The 21,588-nt window shown below is 42.0% G+C and overlaps 1 protein-coding gene across 1 annotated transcript in view; it reads left to right on the forward strand.

The window, feature by feature from the left end:
- Positions 1–21,588, forward strand: part of BPTF (bromodomain PHD finger transcription factor) — a 65,556-nt gene that overhangs the window by 32,888 nt on the left and 11,080 nt on the right. Inside the window, exons 14-27 of the mRNA XM_083427158.1 lie at positions 1,491–1,615; positions 2,704–2,832; positions 2,941–3,091; positions 4,564–4,687; positions 6,587–6,839; positions 7,689–7,850; positions 9,785–9,936; positions 10,911–11,019; positions 12,196–12,416; positions 13,671–13,902; positions 14,106–15,037; positions 15,987–16,069; positions 17,007–17,232; positions 18,006–18,358. Of these exons, the coding sequence (XP_083283284.1) occupies positions 1,491–1,615; positions 2,704–2,832; positions 2,941–3,091; positions 4,564–4,687; positions 6,587–6,839; positions 7,689–7,850; positions 9,785–9,936; positions 10,911–11,019; positions 12,196–12,416; positions 13,671–13,902; positions 14,106–15,037; positions 15,987–16,069; positions 17,007–17,232; positions 18,006–18,358 (3,252 nt within the window). The remainder of the gene's footprint in view (positions 1–1,490; positions 1,616–2,703; positions 2,833–2,940; positions 3,092–4,563; positions 4,688–6,586; positions 6,840–7,688; positions 7,851–9,784; positions 9,937–10,910; positions 11,020–12,195; positions 12,417–13,670; positions 13,903–14,105; positions 15,038–15,986; positions 16,070–17,006; positions 17,233–18,005; positions 18,359–21,588) is intronic.

Raw genomic sequence — 21,588 nt, forward strand, 5'->3', positions numbered from 1 at the left:
GACACAAGAACCTATATGGAGGTGTATTGAAAGCCTGACCTGACCATTGCGATTTGAACCAGTTAAAATGGGTATAGCAAAAATGATTTGATATTCTGTAAAAACAGATTGTTTAGTTATCTGGTAGACAAAAGATTTAACGTTACAAAGTTGCCTTGATCTAGATAATTAAATAGGGGAGGGACACAGGTGGCGCTGTGGTCTAAACCACTGAGCCCCTTGGGATTGCTGATCAGAAGCTTGGCGGTTCAAATCCTCACAATGGAGTGAGCTCCCATTGCTTTGCCCCAGCTTCTGCCAACCTAGCAGTTTGAAAGCTCACCAATACAAGCAGATAAAAAGGTACCACTGCGACGGGAAGGTGAACGGCATTTCCGTGTGCTCTGGTTTCCATCATGGTGTCCCATTGTGCCCGAAGTGGTTTAGTCATGCTGGCCGCATGACCCGCAAAGCTGTCTGCGGACAGACATCAGCTCCCATGGCCTGAAAAGTGAGATGAGCATCGCACCCCATAGTTACCTTTGACTGGACTTCACCATCCAGGGGTCCTTTACCTTTACTAAATAGGCATTTGTTTAACAACCCTCATTTTGTCAGTATTTGGTGATGGGATTTTCAAAAAGAACAACCATGGGTCATACCCTGGCAATATGCCACTGGCCTAGTCTGGAGCTTGACGATACCTTGGTGATTCCCAGAATGGCAGTTTTAAAATAGAAAACACTAACTAATAAAATAAAATAAAATAAAATACCAAGGCATCCAAGATTATTCAGCTTGCTTTACTTGAGAAAGGATTTTTTAATTGCACACCCTTGTTTCATGTACAGTTGTTTTCAGTTGGTTAAGAGCACTTGAAACAAGTATCTAGTAGTTTATCATACTTAGTTTGAAATTGTCAGCTAGTGTTCTCTACACATTTTGTATGTTACCTTCCTTTATAATATTGATGTGGGTGTAGGAAAACATTTGGGTAAGATCCAGTGGTATCCATCTGCCAACAAATATTATTGTTATTTAGTTATGTATTTTGCAGCATTTCTATACTGCTTGACTATAAGAAAACCTCAAAGCAGTTAAATTCATTTCTGTTTGGTGCAGTGGGACTTTCCCTTCCTTCCCTCGCATGGGGCCCCCAAGTTGAGGTGTTGGGAGGGACTACAGCAAAGTCCGATTGCATGATGTTGGATGTCACCCAATACCTACATATTTGTAGGAAAAAGTCAGCTATTATGTGGACCTCTGTTCCAGAAATATTTTGGACCTGTTTGGTTCATTCTAAAAATCTGCATGGAGCAAGATCCAATTTATGATAGCACAGGCCTGTATAATGAGTACCATAGATTTTTGTAATTTATATGAAAATACACTCCACTTTTAGCTGTAAAATAAGAAGCTTTGCCTTATCTCTGAGAACTATGGCATTTAGGCCAGCTGCTTTGTGAAATTAGAAGTGATTTACATGACTTCCTTCATTATTATTTTTCTAGATACCGACTGCAAACCGTAAAATCTTTGGCAGGGGTTAGCCTTATGTTGAGGTTACTCTGGGCATGTCTGAAATGGGATGACATGGCTGCTAAACCCCCGCCTGGTGGAGGAACTACACGTACAGGTAGATATTTTAGGAATACTTAATTTTGCTAATTTATAAAAACATTGTTGGTTAAATATTATTTCAGAACTTGTAATACGCATTATAAACTAGAGTCATTTGAAGCAAAAGGGTTTTTGTTTTGTTTTGTTTTTCCCCTGAGAAAGTTTATCATGGATGGATCCATGATAACCCCTGTCATATTCACTAGACCCTTCTCAGTCTGGTTTCCAGTTTGGCACTGAAACTTCCTTCCTCCTAAGCAATCTTCATCAGGAGATTTGGGGAGGGTGAGGTCTTGGAATCATTTGAGATGAGAACTGGAGTCATTGTATTTCACTGGTTCTATTTCTTCCTGGCAGTATTCCCTTCCAACTCTTCAATTCCATGATTCTGTGATTCCACGTGGTGTGTGTGTCTAAGTGGAACAGGAAATGTAAGGCACATTGAGCCCAGATTCCCAGTCGACCAAACTATAGGTTGTATCCAGTGAAGTCATTCTGTTAGTGCAAGGACTTCCACCTGTCCAACAATACTTCCTCTCTCTTTGTCGTCGTCGTCTCCCCCCCCCCCCCGAGTTTGCTCTGAAGGGTTGGAGGAAAGCCAAAACTGATTTTGGGGGGCACAGCTGGTGTGCAACGAGAGGTAGAAAATGTTGCATTGTGCAGGTGGAAGTCCTTGCACTGTCAGGGCAACATCATTGGATACATTGGACACAAGCTCAAATGCTCCTTCTGTCTGTACCTGACTACAGAGGAGACTTCCTGCTTTATTAAACCACAGTTACTTTGAGGTCTAAACCAGGAAACTGTGTTTTAGTATTCTCTACAAACAGATATAAAAATGTGGTTTGCAATCCTGATTTACAAAGAGCCTTAAACCAGTTACCTGGGTCAGACATCATGGGGACACTGTAGTTTAGCAAACTGGAAAAGCTTTCTCTTTCTAATTATAGAATAATAAGTTTTAACTGAAAATAAATCTGGACTGTTTTTTAACAAAATGCCAATATTTCCATCATGTTATTTGAGAATAAGTTGTTCCAGAATTTGTGGAGAAACATTTCTTACTAGACTTGCAATTGAAACTTTTGAAATGAATGTTTGTAGACACATCGGAAATGGAAATAACAACAACTGAAATAATCAAGCGAAGAGATGTTGGACCATATGGAATTCGATCGGAGTACTGTGTACGGAAAATTATTTGTCCGATTGGTGTTCCAGAGGCCCCCAAAGGTAAGCATGAATATAAAATTCCCAAGTTACTTATAGAGGAGTATGTGACTTTAGGGGGACGCTATCAGATACTTAAACTGAATATTAATTTGCCTTCCGTTCCTGCAGAAACTCCTACTCCTCAGAGGAAAGGGCTTCGATCAAGTGCATTGCGACCCAAAAGGCCAGAAACTCCAAAACAAACCGGCCCTGTTATAATTGAAACCTGGGTAGCAGAGGAGGAATTAGAACTGTGGGAAATAAAAGCATTTTCTGAAAGGTAATCTAACAGCTTAAAATTAAGCTCTTTGACTTGCTTTTTGAACGTATTTAGATGTGTAAATATCCTGTTGGGTGTGGATTTAATATCTAAAATAGTAAGTTTAAAGCTGCAAAATTATTTTGAACTATGTGTGCACTCTAGTAAGTGGAAACAAAAGTACACTTTACACCATCAAATAGATATACCTTCCGTTGGCATGCCCTGCTGTCAGTTAATGGGAAACTGGGAAACCAGAGATATGAAGCCAAATATTTGGTTGGCTAATTGCAATCAGTATGTGAATTTGAAACACTTAAGGGTGGTATCTATTGTTGAGCAAGCGGAAGACCGCTCCCCCTCCATGACTTTCTACCCAAAAAGCCTCTCCAGGAGATTGGGAGAACCTGACATTTTGGGTGATGCAGTGCAGGCAGAGGAAAAGGGAGAAACTTGCCTTCTGCTTGTGCAACATCGGATACGACTCCCAGCACTTTAAACTGTGCAGTCCTCTTTTCATTCCCCAGCCCTTAGTTTCTCTAGCTGTTTTTCATACTGTTTCCTACTCCTTCCCTCCCTGCTCTCTGTATTCCTTTCGCTTTTACCCCTGCTTTTGTCAGCTTCATGACATCTCTGTACAGTTTCAATATTTTTAGCTTTCTACATAGTCAATACACCTACTTTCTGATATCCCTTTACACTCAACTTCTTAAACTTCAACCTTTCTTGTCTCATCATGGCAACAGTGCTGTGTGTCCTTACATTGTATGTTTTTCCTGGTTTCTGTTGCAACTTGGGTTCTGCTTTTCTTCACATCAGGCCTCTTTATTAACATTTATCCCTGCCAGCCACCGGGTGCATGCTCAGTATATTCCATCTGGGCTTCCCCCTCCCCCAGCACACACACACACTCTTTTTGGACCATGCCCCCACCCCTTTGCCTTTTTTGCTTATCCACACAGTTCTATCTCCTTTCAGATTTAAGCTCAGTCCGTTCTCACTGAAGCTCCCTGGGATGCCACACAGGAGAAAGAGGAGGGAGGTGATTTTTGCCAATTCAGGAGACCCTCTAGAAAACATTGTGGAAGGTGGTCTGGTGGCTGCAGGGAAAAGGGGAAATAAAATGAAAATCACCCTCTTCTCCCCTTCAGTGGAAGCCTTTGCTGATTCTCAGTCTCTTCTGCAAACAGAAGAACAACTCTGGATCCAACCCATAGAGTTTCTCTTGTAAAAGTGCATAAACTGTGAGAATGTTCATGGGAGCTGCTTGTCATTAAACTGACAGAAGGTGACAGCCAGATTTAAGAAAGTTCACACATAAGCAGGCCTATATGCAACAGGGCGGCACTAGAAAATTTCTGGAAATTAGATGTAGCATTTCAGTAACACTGAGAATTGGTTCCTATCACATAAAAAGGGCTGTTGGTATAAAATGCATGTTTTGTAGTAATTTGCAATGCCCAGTAGTGATTTTCTGTTCATCTCTTTGACAGAGTGGAGAAGGAAAAGGCACAAGCAGTTGAGCAACAGGCTAAGGTTAGTGAACAGAAGAAGGCTGAGGAATTCAAGGCCCAAATGGAGGCTCAACTAAAACAACAGCGATTGGCTGCCCAGCAGGTGGGGGAGCTCTTGGTAGTCCCGCCTGTTGAAGTTTGCATTGCTTGCATTTGTGCATCCTAAAATAAACATGGAAGTGTCTCTTTCTTACACAGAATTGTTCAAACGTTTTCATTTGAGTAAATATTTCCATATCCCTATCGGAAGAACTACATTGCGATACTAAAATTAATCATTTGATGTGCTGTTAATATTACACATACAGTGGGAATTTGACTCTCTCCTTCAGGGTTGTGTTTCAGTCTTACAAAAGTGTCACGGTAGATGTTGCTAAGATACCTAAATAACCTAGATCTCCTGGAAGTGAGGTTTGACATCCTGCCAAGTATAGAATCGGAGATGCTTCCATGTTGGAATGAAAACTAAATTATTAATTTGGATAAATCAGTATTTTAAAAAGTGGTTACACCTTCAGTCTCCTAATTCTGACGCATGCATGCAGTCATAAAAATCTGTAACTTTTCCTGTTTGCCCAGTAAAGAATGGTGTCATCACTGCAAAGTTCTTTTCAATACTTATTTAAACATGTCATTCATTATATATTTTTTGGAAAACTTATGTCTATCTCAACAAAATGTACACTCAGGGTAGCTAACGATGAATTAAGATTCAACCCTGTTTATTTATTTATTTATTTTGCTTGCTTGCTTTATATATTTTACTACATTTGACTTTCAAAACAAAAGACGTTATAATAAAAACTAAAACCACATTAATACAAAAATAAGACAAATGAAAAGGGTAGCACCCACGGAGGGAAGGCAACTCAAAAATGTCTACCAAAATTATACTTTCTTCAGTGACTGCTTAAAATTTCTTAATGACAATGCCATTCTTTCTGTTTTAGATAGCTGATACAATGCCGCTCCAATTAAAAAGGAAAAAAACCCCCAATCAATTCCCCTTTTCTCTAAAAATGTGCTATTTTTATAGCAAATCACTGTGTATATGAGGGGCATGTAACAAAATAGAAATACAACCAAGCACTGTAGTGATTACAGCTATTCAGACTGTTAAAAACCACTTAATAATGAGAACAAAGATAATATTTCTTTCAGATTTTCAGTCTTCCTTAAATTGATCTTCCTTAAATTGATTTGGTTAATGTTTAGTTATGAACCACCTTTCTGTGCATTATTAAACATTAAATAATGTAATCAGAAAAGGCTATTTACTTGAAGTTAAGTTTTGAAAGCATTGTTTTATATGGGTTGGTTTTCTGTTACTATAACCTGCCCCCCCCCCCCAAAAAAAATGAAGCACAAACCCTGTACAACACATTTTAAAATAAGGTAGAATTCAGCATCATGCTAAGGCAAACAGTGTCTGTGCAAGCATATCAGCTTCCCCTGCATGCTGTTCTGGGGAGTTCTCCCAACCCAACCCCAATTTTGAGGGTGCAGGATTTCTTACATGAAATCCTAAAGCAGATCAGTATTATTACCACCTACAGGTTACAAATGACAAGAGCGGAACACCCCCTAGCGGCCGTAGCAAGAGGAGAGATTCAAAGCAAAGGCATCCTGCTTTGTAGCTCCATCTCATAGCTGCTACGGTACACCAGATCTGATCTAGTCAGACTTTCAGCAGATAATAGCTTGGCACTTGTGAACACTTGTTCTTTGGAAGCCTTCCTATTGCTATCTCTGTCTGCAAATACAGTGGCGTCTCACGTTTGAAAATTCTCGCATTTGAAATGACTTTCATGCGAAGCACGTGGTACAGACATAGGCCTACTTGCAAGTCTGGCTGTGTTTAGCGTGACTTGCTTTCCAATGAGGATTCGTAAGATCACAGCAGCCTTAGTGTGCTTTTTTAACATAGGGCGAGAGGGCTGATATTGTAGAGCGGACTAGTGGTAGCTTTTCTTCATTTTACCCCTCTGCTTAACTCCTTTAGAAGCGACTGGAACAACAGAAGCAGTTGCCTGCCGTGTGTGGCGCCGCTACAGCCACGACTACCAGCGGTACGGCAACCACCGTCTCCACTCCTCAGAAAGTTATGGTTGGCCCACTGCCACGCTCTATTCCCAGTGGAACCAAAGTGGTGCTTGCTACTAAAGTGGGATCTCCAGCTACAGTAACATTCCAGCAGAACAAGAACTTTCACCAGACTTTTGCTACCTGGGTTAAGCAAGGCCAGTCTTCATCAGGTAAATGAGTGAGTTAGTTTTAAAAAAAATAATAATGACGGAGAATCTTCACCCTTTAAAAACAAAACACATATAACCAAATTTTTACTTGTACTATTAGAGGTGGTTCATATGCCCAGGCATCTCTTAGCCATGATCTCCAACGGGGTTGGATTGCAATCACACAAAGTATTTAAAACCTAATCGATGCTTACTTCAGCTACATCCTTGAACAGGGAAGAAATACTTTTTTTTCTGTTAAAAGCTGTAGTTGTGGGTTAACACATTTGTCAATATGGGGTGTGCCTCAACTGCTTTATAAGGGCATAAACTGGTTTAGGCCAAGGCTCATTCATCGAGCCTAGTACTCATGTCTCCTCAAGAGAACAGTCACGTTTCCCTGGGAAGCTCAAAGCAATGCATGGTGGTGATGGGGAAAGCTTACCCCTGTATTCTGATACTCAAAAAGGTATGTTGTTTGAAATAGCTGACATGGCTAGCAGCAGTTTGTAGATTTAATTCATGTAAGGATGTCACCATTCCTTGTGGTAATGAATTGAGTTACATGAAGCAGCCCTTCTGTTGCATCTGTTCTGAAAATTTTCACTGGATGAACTGAAGTACTGTAAAGAGGGGGCTTGTTTTTGAAAGAAGCATTTCTTTATCCACTGTTGCGACCATTCAAGATTTTATAATCTTCATAAGAAAGTGCCAGCTCTTAAGACTTTTCCTTGTTGAAGAGACATTATTTAGAGCACACAGCATTTTAAAGGCAACCATGCCATAGGTTTCTACAGTGCTGCGATGATACTTGCTGTTAGTGGCCTGTCTCGAGAAAACAGAAACTGACCGCCATTCCTGTTTTGTTAGCCACAAGCACAACTGCTACATCAGCAACAACCATTTCCAGCAGTGGTCAGACTTTCCAGATTGCAAGCAGCCCAGTGACTATGGCAGGCAAAGTGATAACAAAGCTGCCTCTACCAGCAAATAGCAAGATAGTTGCTGTTAACGTCCCAGCCACTCAAGGAGGTAGGAGAACGCCGTTGCAGTTTGAACTCTTTCTTTCTTGCTCATTCCATTTATGAATCGCTTTTTCATAAAGCATCACAAAGCGATTTCAACAATGAAAACATCAAAACATGCATGCAAATGCAAACTGGAATTATAAATCCCGCTTAAAAGACTTTTTAGAAAAGGAGGTCTTCAGCAGGGGCCAAAAAGACAATAGAGACAGTGCCTATCTGGTATGTAATGCAAGAAGGTTCCAAAGGCATATTTTCCTAGGAAAATTGAGTGGTCACATTTCTAGCTTTTTAAAGTTTCTCCAGTGGGAATTTGTTCCTGTTTGAAATTATCTATCTTTGATATCCCTTTGCTCACCTACATAATGTTCCACATTATCAGCTTTTGAAGGCTTTAGTGAAAAAACTACTCTCAAGCTTAATAGAAGGGCTGCATATGCCTTTCAGTATGTTGGGAAATGGTTATATTAGAGAATTCCCAGGCTTTTACTTTTATTGCTATTGACCATGGAAAGGCTTTGCTGGTTGAGTACACTGTGTTGCAGCAGTTCCACGCCTGCTTTCAGGACTATCTTTGACGGCATGCTAGTTAATACCAGTACAAAACTGAACAGAGGTGTTAGCTGGGGATTTGGAGCACCGCGTGCCAAATACGGAGTTGACACCCAGCAGGCCCACTTGCTTGCTCTTTCTCCCCCCCCCCGCCCCCCAAAAAATCCATCTGAATTGGGAGAAGCTGTGAAAGTGCTGGACCAGTACCTGGAGACATGATTGGCTGAATGCGGGCTGACCAACTGAATCCTGATAAGATGGAGGTGCTATGGGAAGTTGGTTCCCAAGTTCAGGAATTTGGAAGACAAGACAGTTCTGGGTGATATAGCACCCTGAAGGGACGGGTTTTTCTCATTTCTAAGATAACACTCAGAGCACAGGTAGCTTCAGTGGCCAATACTGCACTATACCTGTGTGCTATACCTGTGTGCTAGTGGGCTCAATTCAAGTGGTTCTACTGGTGTACAAAGCCCTAAAAGGCTTTAGGCCCAATTACTTACAGGAATGCCTTTTGCACAGGTAATGCCTTGTGCTTTCATATCTGCAGGGGAGGCCCTGCTAGTGGTCCCATCAGCTGGAATATGTGGGTTGGTCACATGATATAGGAGATACAGGATTTTCTTTGCATTGAGGCTCCCTTTGTAGCATTCTCTCCCCAAGGGAGCTCAGTCCCCCCTCCCTTCTACAGTTTCAGAAACCAATTAAGGACTTACCTATTCGTTTGAGTTTTGCCTTTGCTATCTGGAGAGATACAGATGTAACGTGTAGACTTTCTTTATGGTAGTTAAGCGATTAAGAGAAAACCCCATGGAATCATGCAGCGCCTTTCCCCTCCACCGAGTGAATTTCTTTCTTCTGCCTTAACCATGATAAAGGAATACATTTAGCAAGGAATCTGGTTAGCCAAACTACTGGTTGCCAAAATACCATTTCTCTGTAGGGAAGATCAAAAGATTTCTGTGCCAGATTAGAATTGATATGTGTGATCCTTCGTGCCATTCCCGATTTCTCAGTTGAAGAAGGAGCTCTCATTATGCTCGCAGGTTTTCTACAAGATATGTCTGTTAAATCATTTTTAAACCCAAACTAAGACCTGCTCTTCTGCTTTAACTCCCTTGTAAACTTTCAAATTTTAGAACTATTCTCAGCGACTAAGATTGCTTATTTTCTTTAGCGGTGTACAAGTTTGAGGCATAGTGTGGTTCTTATTTAAGTGAACATGTGTGAATTCTCCCTACTGCACACCAGTACAAACCCTCCCGAATGTGGGTTCATTCTTTAGAGACCTGTATAAATATTCTGCAGAGTGAGTCACATCACCTAAAACAAGAGGGTGTTGATCTTTTACTTAGTAATGTTTTTAAATTGATGAATACTTTTCCCAAATAGGTGTAGTTCAAGTGCAGCAGAAAGTGTTGGGTATCATTCCATCAACTACTGGATCAAACCAACAAACATTTACTTCATTCCAGCCGAGGACAGCAACTGTAACTATTAGGCCAAATAACACAGGGACGGTGTGTACAACGAGTGCTTCACAAGTAAGATTGTTGTTGTTGTTGTTGAAGATTAATGATCTTGAAGTTTTGTAATAAGGTTGCTCTTGGACTCCATTTGAGATGGTGTTTACTCTAGAAACTATTTACCGTGCCAGAACTTGGAACTAAAAATCTGAAATCTAAACCTAGGGTTTCATACAATTGTTGATTTTCTTAAGAGACGCTCATTGGCCCAGTTTGCGCATAAGACTAAGCTAGCATCCTGGACCAAAGCTTGCATCCGCTGCACTTTTCTACTCCTCCGGCACTACCTGGGGCTAAGCCATGGTTGCTGTAGGAACCTGCATGTTTCTGCTAAGTCATGGCCTGGCTGAGTATTATGCACGAACTAGAACATTGTCTACTTTTGTCACTTATCTCTCAGTAGATCTTCACCATGGGGACTTGCTTTAAATCAGGTGGCTTCTGGGCCGGTTCAGGTCTCCTTGCTACCCATGTTTGAAGAATGCCCCAAGGGATTTTTTCTTTTATGGGTCCTCTTGTGTGTTTCTCTCGGTCGGTCGTTTCTTCCAGTTTTCTCTCAAGACATACGTGATTTCATTTTTCATAGCGCTGGAGTTTTATTATTGTTGCAAATGTTTGGGTTGCACTACATAAATAAAACTTCATGAAAAGAAATATGAATGGAGATGTTTGAAGAGCGGTGGATTAACCAGAGAAAAAGTAATGTAGTTTGCACCTTAAAAAGGCTTTTGAAAAGTGTTTTGGATAAATAAAAAGCTTGGGGGGGCAGAACCCAAAGTAAAAATTTAACAGTATATTGTTATATATTGTTACATTTTATATTTAACTTTGGGGGATGTTTTGCTTTTTTCAACTTTTAGCTTACCTGAAAAACCGTTTTTTAAAAAATGGTTTCTTAAAAGTGGTTTTTTTTTCCATATACAAGTCACAATATGTATAGAAATAAGTTTAGTTCAAGAAAAAGTTGACTGTTTTCCTTGTAACTTGTGTAGGTCATGGCTGGGACACCTCTCCGGCCTGGGATGACAGTCATAAGGACACCACTTCAGCAATCAGCATTAGGAAAGACCATCATTCGAACACCTGTCGTGGTACAGCAAGGTATTCTTCCAACTAGTAGGTTAATTTTGATTTTTAAACCTCCAGTATGTGAAATCCATGATTTTTTTTTTCTTCATTTAAAAAAGAAAAAGAAGTGTCATCAACACTAATTCAGGCATGTCTGTGTTAGGGTTTTTGCTTTAAATTACCGATAAAACTTAAACATTTCGGGCCAGTCAGCTGAATAATACTAAAAAGAAAGCACTATGCCTTTTGCTACTTATTTTTGTTTCTGAATCATAAATACGATAAATACTCTGGCTGGTACAGTGGTGCCTCGCAAGACGAAAAGAATCCGTTCTGCGAGTCTCTTCGTCTTGCGGTTTTTTCGTCTTGCGAAGCAAGCACATTAGCGGATTAGCGCTATTAGCAGTTTAAGGGCTATTAACGGCTATTAAAGGTTTAAGGGATTAGCAGATTAGCTGCTAAAAGGCTATTAGCAGCTTAGCGCTTTAGAAAAAGGGGTTGGGGAGCAAAAAAAACCCTCAAAAATCGCAAGACATTTTTGTCTTGCGAAGCAAGCCCATAGGGAAATTCGTCTTGCGAAGCGTCTCTGAAAACGGAAAACCCTTTCGTCTTGCGGGTTTTCCGTCTTGCGAGGCATTCGTCTTGCGGGGCACCACTGTATTCAGATTGTTCTTAGGCTCAGACAAGGTGCTTCTGCTAGACGATAGGAATCTTTGCCTTCTTTTTTGTGGTTTGAAAAGCTGAGATCCACTGCAGACTGCACTGAAGGCTTCTGTTTCAGAAACACGAGTCCAAGCCCATCCTGGACTTCCATAACTAGTTACATGTTCGTGTACATCCTGGCTTCTATCAAGAGTGGCTAAGCTTCGGCCCTTCAGATACAGTTGGGCTACAACTCCTATTATCCCTGGCCATTGGCTATGCTGTTGGAAATTGAAGCCCAGCAACATCCAGAGGACCAAAGCTTAGCCACATTGGCATATATTATAACTAAGCTGCAGAATGAGGAAAAGGTAATACTAGGCTGCATTTCCCCCCCCATGGCTTTGAAGAGACATAGAGGCACACGACTGGTCAGTGGACCCAGTGATTTTACTGGTCAATGGAACTTGATAGATGGGAGGGAGAAGCAGCCTTGGAATTCTTTTACGCATAGGCTTCTTGTGGTGGGAACAGCTTCTTAATAATACAAATGATATGTCCATGCAGGCCAGACCCAGCAAGTAGTGACCCAGATAATCAGAGGTCAGCCTGTTTCCACAGCAGTGTCTAGTGCTACCACCGTTTCTGCAAATCCAAAGGTAGTGACAACTCCAGGAGCCCCTTTGCAGCACATGCAGCCGCCAGCTGCATCACCACACCCACCTCGTCCTCAACAGGGTCAGGTGAAACTTACAATGGCGCAGCTCACACAGCTTACACAAGGACAGGTAAGCTTTCGTGATGTTTGTTGTGTGGCGATGATTTGCCTTTCCTTGCAATGTCAATTTAAAGCAGGCATCTTCTGAGTTAATAACTGCATCTACCACATTTTTGTAAGAAGTTTGGAAAAGATTCATCCTAAGCTACGGTTCCTCTACCGCTGGAGGTAAATGGGTTGATCTCAAATGACATGTTTAGTTTCTGTTGCATTATTGTTGAAAAACTTTTCTTTGTTTTTTTTTAACGATTTCCAGTTTTACAGTCATTTTAATATTTCAAAACTCAGAAAGAGGAGGAAGTCTAGTTTTGAAATGTTAAAATGACAGTAAAACTATTGAAATGTATATGAAAATCTCTCTCTCTCTCTCTCTCTCTCTCTCTCTCTCTCTCTCACACACACAAACACACACACAAAACATTTCAAAACTTTGCTTCCTTCCACCTCTTTCTGCGGTTCCTTAAATTTATTTAATCATCCTTAAATCATTTCCTGCATATTCTAAATTAACTTATTCTTTTATTCATCTACTTTAATTATTTACTCTTATGAAACTGCAGGTTATTACAATAATGCTGCCAGTGTCTTTATCTGTTTACAAATTATTTTTACATATTCAATAAACCATTTCCATCCATTTATAAAAAGTTTGTTATCTTGATTTCTTATTTTTCTAGTAAATTTCACCATCTCTCCATAAGTTTTTGTATCTATTCTTCTTTCGTCGGGCCTTCTTCTTTCCATTTTGGAGCAAATAACATCATTGCCGCTGTAATCGCATATATGAATAAATTTCTATACCGTTTTGGTAGTTCTACCCCTATAATTCCCAGAAGAAAGGCTGCTGTGTGGGGTTTGTTTTTTTTAAAACAAATGTTATTTTAAACATCTTTTTCAATTCAATATATATCATTTCCCAGTAAGCTTTGTTGTTGAAAATCTTTTCAGTTTCCCCCCTCTTTATTTGCAATAACTTATAGGTGTGCTAAATGATTTTTCAGAAAAGACTGCTCTTTTAAATAACCAAATGCCAGAGCTTGTGGGTGAAATCTTATCCACTAGCGGTGGAAGGGATCCTCTCTCCTCCCTGCAGCACCTGTGTATTCGATCAAGATTTTCTCTGAAAGGTTGGGGGGCCTCCGGGAGCAAATTGTGGGTGGGTGATTGCAGGGAGAAGGGGACGCACCAACATTGGGTGTCGCCAACCATTCCAGCTGGAAGGGATCTTTTGGGGTATTGACGTTTACATTTCCCCCACTTTTAGGGTGGCAGTCAAGGTTTGACTGTGGTGATTCAAGGGCAAGGTCAAACCACTGGGCAGTTGCAGTTGATCCCGCAGGGTGTCACGGTAATACCAGGACCAGGGCAACAGCTAATGCAAGCAGCTATGCCAAATGGTACAATCCAGCGGTTTCTTTTCACCCCACTTCCACCAGCAGCAGCAGCAGCTACTGCAGCTAGTACTACGACAACTACAGTTTCCACCTCAACACCAGGTAGGGTTGTTGTTGTTTTTTTAAAAAAAATTAAATGGAAACAAATGCATTTCAGCTATGAAATAAAAGTAGTTTTTCTTAGGGAATGCTTTTCGGGCTTAGAAATGCTGAAGCCTTGTGGTGGCTTCTTAGAGAAGGAAAGTTGCTCCTCAGATTGTTGTTAGTATGCCTCTGAAGGTAAGTCCTGCTTTTTATCTTCCCAGCTGCAGGAGAACAGAAGCAAACTTCTCAAGCACAGACCCAAACACAGCCAGCGCCAGAGCTTCCTCCTCCTCCTCCTCCTCCTCCTCCTCCTCCTGAACCCCAGCCGCCTCAGAGTCAGCTCCAAGGCCAGTCTCAGGGGCAACCCCAGAGTATTCCGCCTCAGCCTCCAGCTCAGACGCAGCCTACTCAATCTCCGCCTCGGGCTGAAGCCCAGGCAGCCGCCGAAGCTCAGCCTCCAGCTTCACTTCCATGCCCAGTTATCTCCGAAGCACAGCCTCCAGTATCGCAACCAACCGTAACTCCAGCCGCTGCTCAGACTCCACCCCAGAGCCTTCCGCAAGGGCAGCCTTTAGCTCCAGTTCAAAGCCAGGCCCAGTCAGGGGTACACCCGCAGACCCCGCCCAAAGTTCAGATGATTCAGCCAGCTCAGGTCCAGACTCCAGCGCCACAGCACGTCCCCTTGCAGCCGCATCCTTCGATCCAAATCCAGACTTCGCAGCCCCAGGTTCCGACTTCGGTTCAAACTCTGCCGCCCACGCCAAACGTAAATCAAGTTACCGTGCAATCTCCACGTCCTCAGCTGCAAATCCAGCCACCGCAGACGAAGGTGATCACAGTCCCGCAGCTTCAGCAGCAAGTCCAGGTGTTCTCTCAGCTCCAGTCCCATGTTGTGGCTCAGATACAGGCCCAGCAAGGTGGTCTGCCTCAGCAAATTAAACTTCAGTTGCCTATTCAGATTCAGCAAGCCGGCCCGGTGCAAGCTCATCAGATCCAGAACGTGGTAACTGTTCAAGCGGCCAGCGTTCAAGAGCAACTGCAAAGGGTTCAGCAGCTCAGAGAGCAGCAGCAGAAGAAAAAACAGCAGCATATAGAAATTAAACGTGAGCACTCCCTCCAGGCTTCTAATCAGAGTGACATTATCCAGAAACAGGTACACTTATCCAAAGACATTATCACTCCTGTTCTTGGCCATTAATCTATATGCATGTGAATCCTTTGGCCTGTGCATTTGGTTTAAATCTTAGGGGTCTTTCCTTATTAAACTACATTGCATATCCCTTTTTTGTAAATGTAACAGATGTTCTGTATCTATTTATTTTTTTTTTTTAAGTACTTGGTGGCATCTGGGTCATGATTTACTACTTCAAAGTTTGCTGCCAGGGCGTCTTCAGTTCAGGGGAGAAGAGACTTGGATCTGATTGCTCAGTCTTCCACACTATTTCCGCACTACATTTTTTCTGTAGAAGAGAAGACTTGGCATGATAGCAGCCTAGTGTTGTAAACTACTAGTGATGGATCTGGGGAAGAAAATTCATACACAGCCAGTTCTGTTGCCATACTATAGTGTTAGAGTAGGTAACGTCCCCGTCCTCCCACTTGTTAAACTTCAGCTCCCATCGTCCTTCACCATTGGTCATTCTGCCTGGTGCTGATGGAAGCTGGCGTCCAACGACATCTGGAGGGCAACATGTTGGCTGTCCCCGCTATAGTGCCATACATCTAAAATACTTTTAAGAATTCTGTACAAAAGTGAAGGAGAGCTTCAAAAGCATTTTGTAGTCCTCTTTAATTGAAACTCGGAGAATGCTTCACTCTTAGCTCATGTACTGCTCCATCAAATCTTCCTCTGCAGCTAATATCCCACCCCACCCCTCCTGATCTGTTTCTTCCTCATCTTTAGAAGGAGTCAAGGGCTCCTATTTCCAGAATTGCACAGGCAACTGCTGAGCAAATGAAGGTCGCTTTTACTTTACTGGCCATGGGTTTAATCTCTGTGACACTCAAGTTTAAAATTACCTGTGGCTTTAAAAGTGTGTTTCCTTTTGTCGCTTCTTGCCATCAGAGGTTTTGATTTCCCCCCCACCCCCCTTTTCTTGAAGGTGGTAATGAAGCACAACGCTGTGATCGAGCACCTAAAACAGAAAAAGACGTTGACCCCTGCTGAACGGGAAGAGAATCAGCGGTAAGGCAGATGGACAGACATTAAGCAAGGCGTATGGTGCCTTTCAGTATTTTCCGGTGTAGAAGAATATGTGCTGATGCAAACGTTTACTACCAACGTACTCATAGAAATGATTGCTCATGTTTGTTTGAGCCATTGTGTCATGAACTGGCTGGGGGCAGAGAAGTGGTGGGAGTCAACAGCCGGGGAACCCCCAAGGGAGAAAATCTGGACCCCGGGGATTGGTGGTGGGATGACAGTGAGTGGTCAGAGGGAGAAAAGGGAGCAGACTGGAGGGAAAAGGTGTTGGAAGGTGAAGAGGTAACCGGGTTTAGTGAGCAGGAAGAGTCTGGTGGAGAGCAGAGTTGGAGGCTGGAGAGGAGGAGGGGGGGATAAGAGGCAGAGAAGAAGCCCGGTGGTCTCTTTTCTCCTGCTGCGACCATACTACTCAATATTGTGATCTCTTTTAAGTAACTTCTTCCAACCTCTGATCCTACACAGAAACCACAAAATGCACAATGCTACAAAATTGCATAACAGTATGTTTTTGTAAGCATCCCTTTACTTAAACCGCTCCATGTTTTTTCTGCATGTTTACAATATGACCTGACATTGTCCCATGTCTGCTGGTTATTTTTACTATTCTACAAAATTTGAATGGTGGAAAAGGAAGAGAAGCTGTGAATACAGAATATTATTTAGAGGGTTAGGGTGCCTGTTTATACACCTTGTAGCTTCACATAATGTGTAGTAACATCTAATCTAGAGGCTGTGGTACCATAAAAAGATTCGGGTTTTGAATGATATTTTTTTCTTCTCCCTACAAATGCTCTTCAGCTTTAGTCATTATCTTAAAACTATTCTTATTTTTATTTGATTACTAAATGCAATCTTTGTGGTTCTCCATTGCCCCCTTATTAGTCTCTTCATAATAGTATTTTTTCTATTTCTTCTCCAGAATGATAGTGTGCAACCAAGTAATGAAGTATATTCTGGATAAGATAGATAAAGAAGAAAAACAGGCTGCTAAGAAACGAAAGCGAGAAGAGAGTGTGGAACAAAAGCGCAGTAAACAGAATGCAACTAAACTCTCGGCTCTGCTCTTCAAACATAAGGAACAACTTAAAGCTGAAATACTAAAGAAAAGGGCACTTCTGGACAAAGACTTACAAATTGAAGTGCAGGTAAAATTAATTTTTCTCCGCTTATTTATTTGACTATGTAAGAGAAAGTTCAGAGCTAGACTTTTTGTACTCATGGATATTCCCACTCAATATATGCATTTTAACTTAAGTGCATTCTGTCTCAGTGCGTTTTGCCACATTTTAGCACTTTCTCTCCCATTATATTCCCTTGGCCTTCACTCTTGACTGATGAGCCAGAACCCCTGTTAGCTGAAATCTTAATTGGTCCGTTCCAGACAGATTTAGCACTGTGGGAATTCCATGCCATCTTACCACAAAACACAACGACATTAGTGGAGTCTGTAACCTGAAGCGTATGTAACCTGAAGCGTATGTAACCTGAGGTACCACTGTACAGTGGTACCTCGGGTACACTGTACAGTGATACCTGAGGTACACTGTACAGTGTTACCTCGGGTTACATACTCTTCAGGTTACAGACTCCGCTAACCCAGAAATATTACCTCGGGTTAAAAACTTTGCTTCAGGATGGGAACAGAAATCATGCTGTGCTTCAAGTTAAGAACAGTTTCAGGTTAAGAACATACCTCCAGAACGAATTACGTTCTTAACCCAAGGTACCAGTGTATGTGCTCCACCGACGCTCACAGGGGCCAGGACCAGAACCCCTGCGCGAAATCTTCACCACCCATTCAAAAAACCTGCATACACAGCAGGAGCAACAAGCTCCATGTGTTTAATGGCGTATATCTAGATTGGCCTTGTAATTAACTGTCCATGTTTGCTGTTTCTTTGCTTTTAATTTCACTTAGGAAGAGCTAAAGAAAGACCTGGCGAAAATTAAGAGAGAGAAAGAAAAGGCGCAGGCAGCTGCCGCCGCTGCAGCAGCAGCAGCAGTACCTCCACCTCCACCTCCACCACCACCTCCTCCTCCTCCTCCACCTCCACCACCACCTCCTCCTCCACCACCACCTCACAGTACCAATGTTGCATCGACAACCACGGTCACGAGTCCCGTTTCATCCCATAAGAGAAAGCGAGAGGAAGAGAAAGAGTCCTCGTCTTCTAAATCGAAGAAAAAGAAAATGATATCTACTACCTCAAAGGAATCCAAGAAGGACACCAAGCTTTACTGCATCTGCAAGACGCCTTATGATGAATCTAAGTGAGTAGTGGATCTTAAAGGCGTTTGTGTTATACTTAGTTTAGTTTTAGCATTTAGTTAGTAGTTGTGGGAGATTACCAGAAATGGGGTTGTATATATGTATATATCAGTTTTCTATACGGTCACTGGGAAGGTACGGAAGATGTAAGCACTCAGGATTGTATTTCTAAATACCAGTCTGTTAGTTGTTGTGATTCATATTTTATCTATTTGCATGTTTCCATTATATGATGTCTCACATTGCACATCATTTATTTTGCTTTTATTCTTTCCTTTGTCTTTATGCCTCTACTTTGGAAGCAAGGGATTATAGGCCAGTCTTCTTCTCTTCAACAGGCTCTGGACACCCCCCAAAGAGATTTCTGGATTGTATTTCTGCACAGGGGAGAAGCATTTCTTCTGTAGTTTACAATAGAGTCCAAGTTACTGTGCTGCAGTACATTTTTTTAAGTGTTTATTTCTTCTTAGATTATTTAATATCTTTTTTCAGACTTTTAAGATTTGGTATTTTAGAAGCTGAAGGCACTTAACAAAATGCAAACTGCAGTTCTATATAAAATATGTTCAACTTAATAATAATACTAAACAAGGAAAGGGAGAGTTCTACAAGTACAGTCGTACCTTGGTTCTCAAACCCTTGGTACTCGTACATTTTGGTTCCCAAATGCCAAAAACACGGAAGTAAGTGTTCCGGTTTTCCAAAGTTTTTTGGAAGCTGAACGTCCAACGCGGCTTCTGTTTGAGTGCAGGAAGCTCCTGCAACCAATCGGAAGCCACGCCTTGGTTTTTGAACGCTTCAGAAGTCAAACAGACTTCCGGAACGTACTACCTTTGAGAACCAAGGTACGACTGAAATGGAGAAAACATTAGTGTGGCATGGACAGAAATTGCTTTGACTTGTAGCTCATTAGAGTTTGAGAACCAGTAAAAGTCAGTACCACCTAAAAGGTCCTTTTAGTGAAACTGTGCTCAGTTCACAGAATTCACTTTTACTAAATAGATCAAAATCGGCAATTCATCTCTGGTTATGGTACCAAAGTGGAGCATTCATTTCTGCGTCTTGTCCTGCTCCAATCTCTGGTATTCATTGCCAAGCCAACTTTAGACTTTTTACCAAGCTGCTGTAGCTGTGCTAAATTTGTGGGAGTCACGAGTCCCCAGTCTGCCATTTCTTGTTCCATCTTTAGAGCAAAGCTTTATGAATGATCATCAGATTAAGGTAGAGTCTTGTTCCGTTTTATCCGGTTGTGTCCCTCCGCTCACAAGAAAGGCTCTTCAGTCCAGCAGGCGGTTCCTTGATCTTGGGCTACAGAGTGTCTTGCTGATTTCTCCTTTCCTCTGCTGCCTGAATGCTGCCTCCCTGCCCTGTCCCCCAACATACTGCAGAGGAACCCTCCAGAAAAATATGGGGCTGCAAAAGAAAGGGGGGATTTGCAAAAATTAATTTAAAAATCACTTCTCCCGCTTTAGTTCATCGAAAGATCTGCTGGAGCAAAGAGCCTTCTCTGAGCAGAGGGACACAATTAAAAACAAGCCCTTGTGCAGTACTGCATTTTAACATAGGCTGGAATTTCAGCCATATGGTTTTTTTTTCTTTTCTTCCTCTGGACTACAGTGAGCAAAAGGAATTAAATGATTGCAGGTGCTTTATAGCAGAATGAGCAAATGAGCCTTTTACTGCGATTTAAGAGTTAACAGCTTCACAAATCATTTTAGTTAGAACTGCTGGCAGTGGCACAACAACATGATGCAGCCTAATGTTTCTTTATTAGAACTTATTACTGTATTTTTCCATGTATTAGATGAGGTTTTTTGACTCAAAAATTGTGTCAAAAAACTGGAGTTGTCCAATACACGGAGAGTGGCAATGGGGGAAAGAAGCGGCGTGCGCGCGGGTAACAATCCAGGGGGTGTTTCCCATGTGCAGCTGTTTGGGGGGAGAAGCTCAACAACTTTGGGCCATCTCCCCTCATTTTCTTAAAATTGAGTCCCCAAAAATAGGAGGGTTCTTATACATGGGGGAGTCTTATAGACGGAAAAGTACGATATTGTAAAATGCAGTATAGTGAAACCATATGGCTGAGGTGGCGTATTTGAAATTAATTCCACCATGTGTGTGAAAAAGCATTTGTTTTGTTAAGCCTGAGCATGAGCCACCAAACCCGGATCCTTTCTATCGTGTTATTAATTTTAATGGGCCTAGTCTTAGGAGTAGATCTCGGATTTTTCAGCATTTTTAATGCATTTCTACAAATAAGGTAGTTTCTCCCTTGCAGTTCAAAACAAGTAGAAGGGAGTTTCATTCTCTACTCCAACTCTGAACTTATTCCCTTGGTGAGTAGGTCAGCTAGGGTTGGATCCAGCACTGCGTGAACAGAGTTCCTTGTGCAACGTGACTTCCCTTTCTCTTCTCTTCCCTCGTGCCCCCAAAACCTGCTCCAGAGCCACCTCCCAACCTTATGGAACAGGTTTTGGGAGTGTGCAGGGAACACCAGGGGCGAGAAGTGGTGCGCCTTGTTGCTCAAGCAGAATCCTTCTGCACAAATGGAACAGCAGCATTGGTATTTACGAATTGCAGGTTATTAAATTTTTAGTCAAGCTGTTTTGTTACTTTGGATTAAATTTTTTTAAAAATTAAGTTTCAGTGATGACGTGGAAGAGAACTGATGATTCATACCACATTATGTATATGTTTTTATGCTAAGCGTAGGGATGAGGCTTCTTGCAGTTCAAGCCCATAGCCTTAATGTTCTCACTCTTCTCAGAGGTTGACAGAACGTAAGAGAAGCAAGTCTGTCAGGAGCCATAGGCTTGCATACAGAGCAGGGTGAGCAGAATTCTGCTCTCGTGATGGGGCATTCCTTCTACTGCTGCCTCTCTGCTGCTCCTGATGGGCAGGGGACTTATCCAGAATTGAGTGGCGGGGGGGGTGCTCAGAGGAGTAGAAGGTAGAGAAGCCCCACTGTGTGAACAGAGTTCCACTCGCGCTGCCTGGATCCAAGCCATAGTGTATTGGTATTAGCAGTTCTTGTGATGTGTATGCCTGGCCATCCTGTAGCAAAACTGTTTCTTTAGGCTCAGTAGATGTTCTGTTGTGGCAGCAGTGGAAGGCTAGCCAGGAGTAAAGGTGGTGAACTGAGACATCGCTTTAAAAATTACTGGATTATTGTAACTCGCTCTACGTGGGGCTGCCCTTGAGAATGACCCAGAAACTCCAGCGGGTGCAGAAT

The sequence above is a fragment of the Podarcis tiliguerta genome (genome assembly GCF_965153285.1).
Source record: "Podarcis tiliguerta genome assembly, chromosome: 2".
Taxonomy (NCBI): Eukaryota; Metazoa; Chordata; class Lepidosauria; order Squamata; family Lacertidae; genus Podarcis; species Podarcis tiliguerta.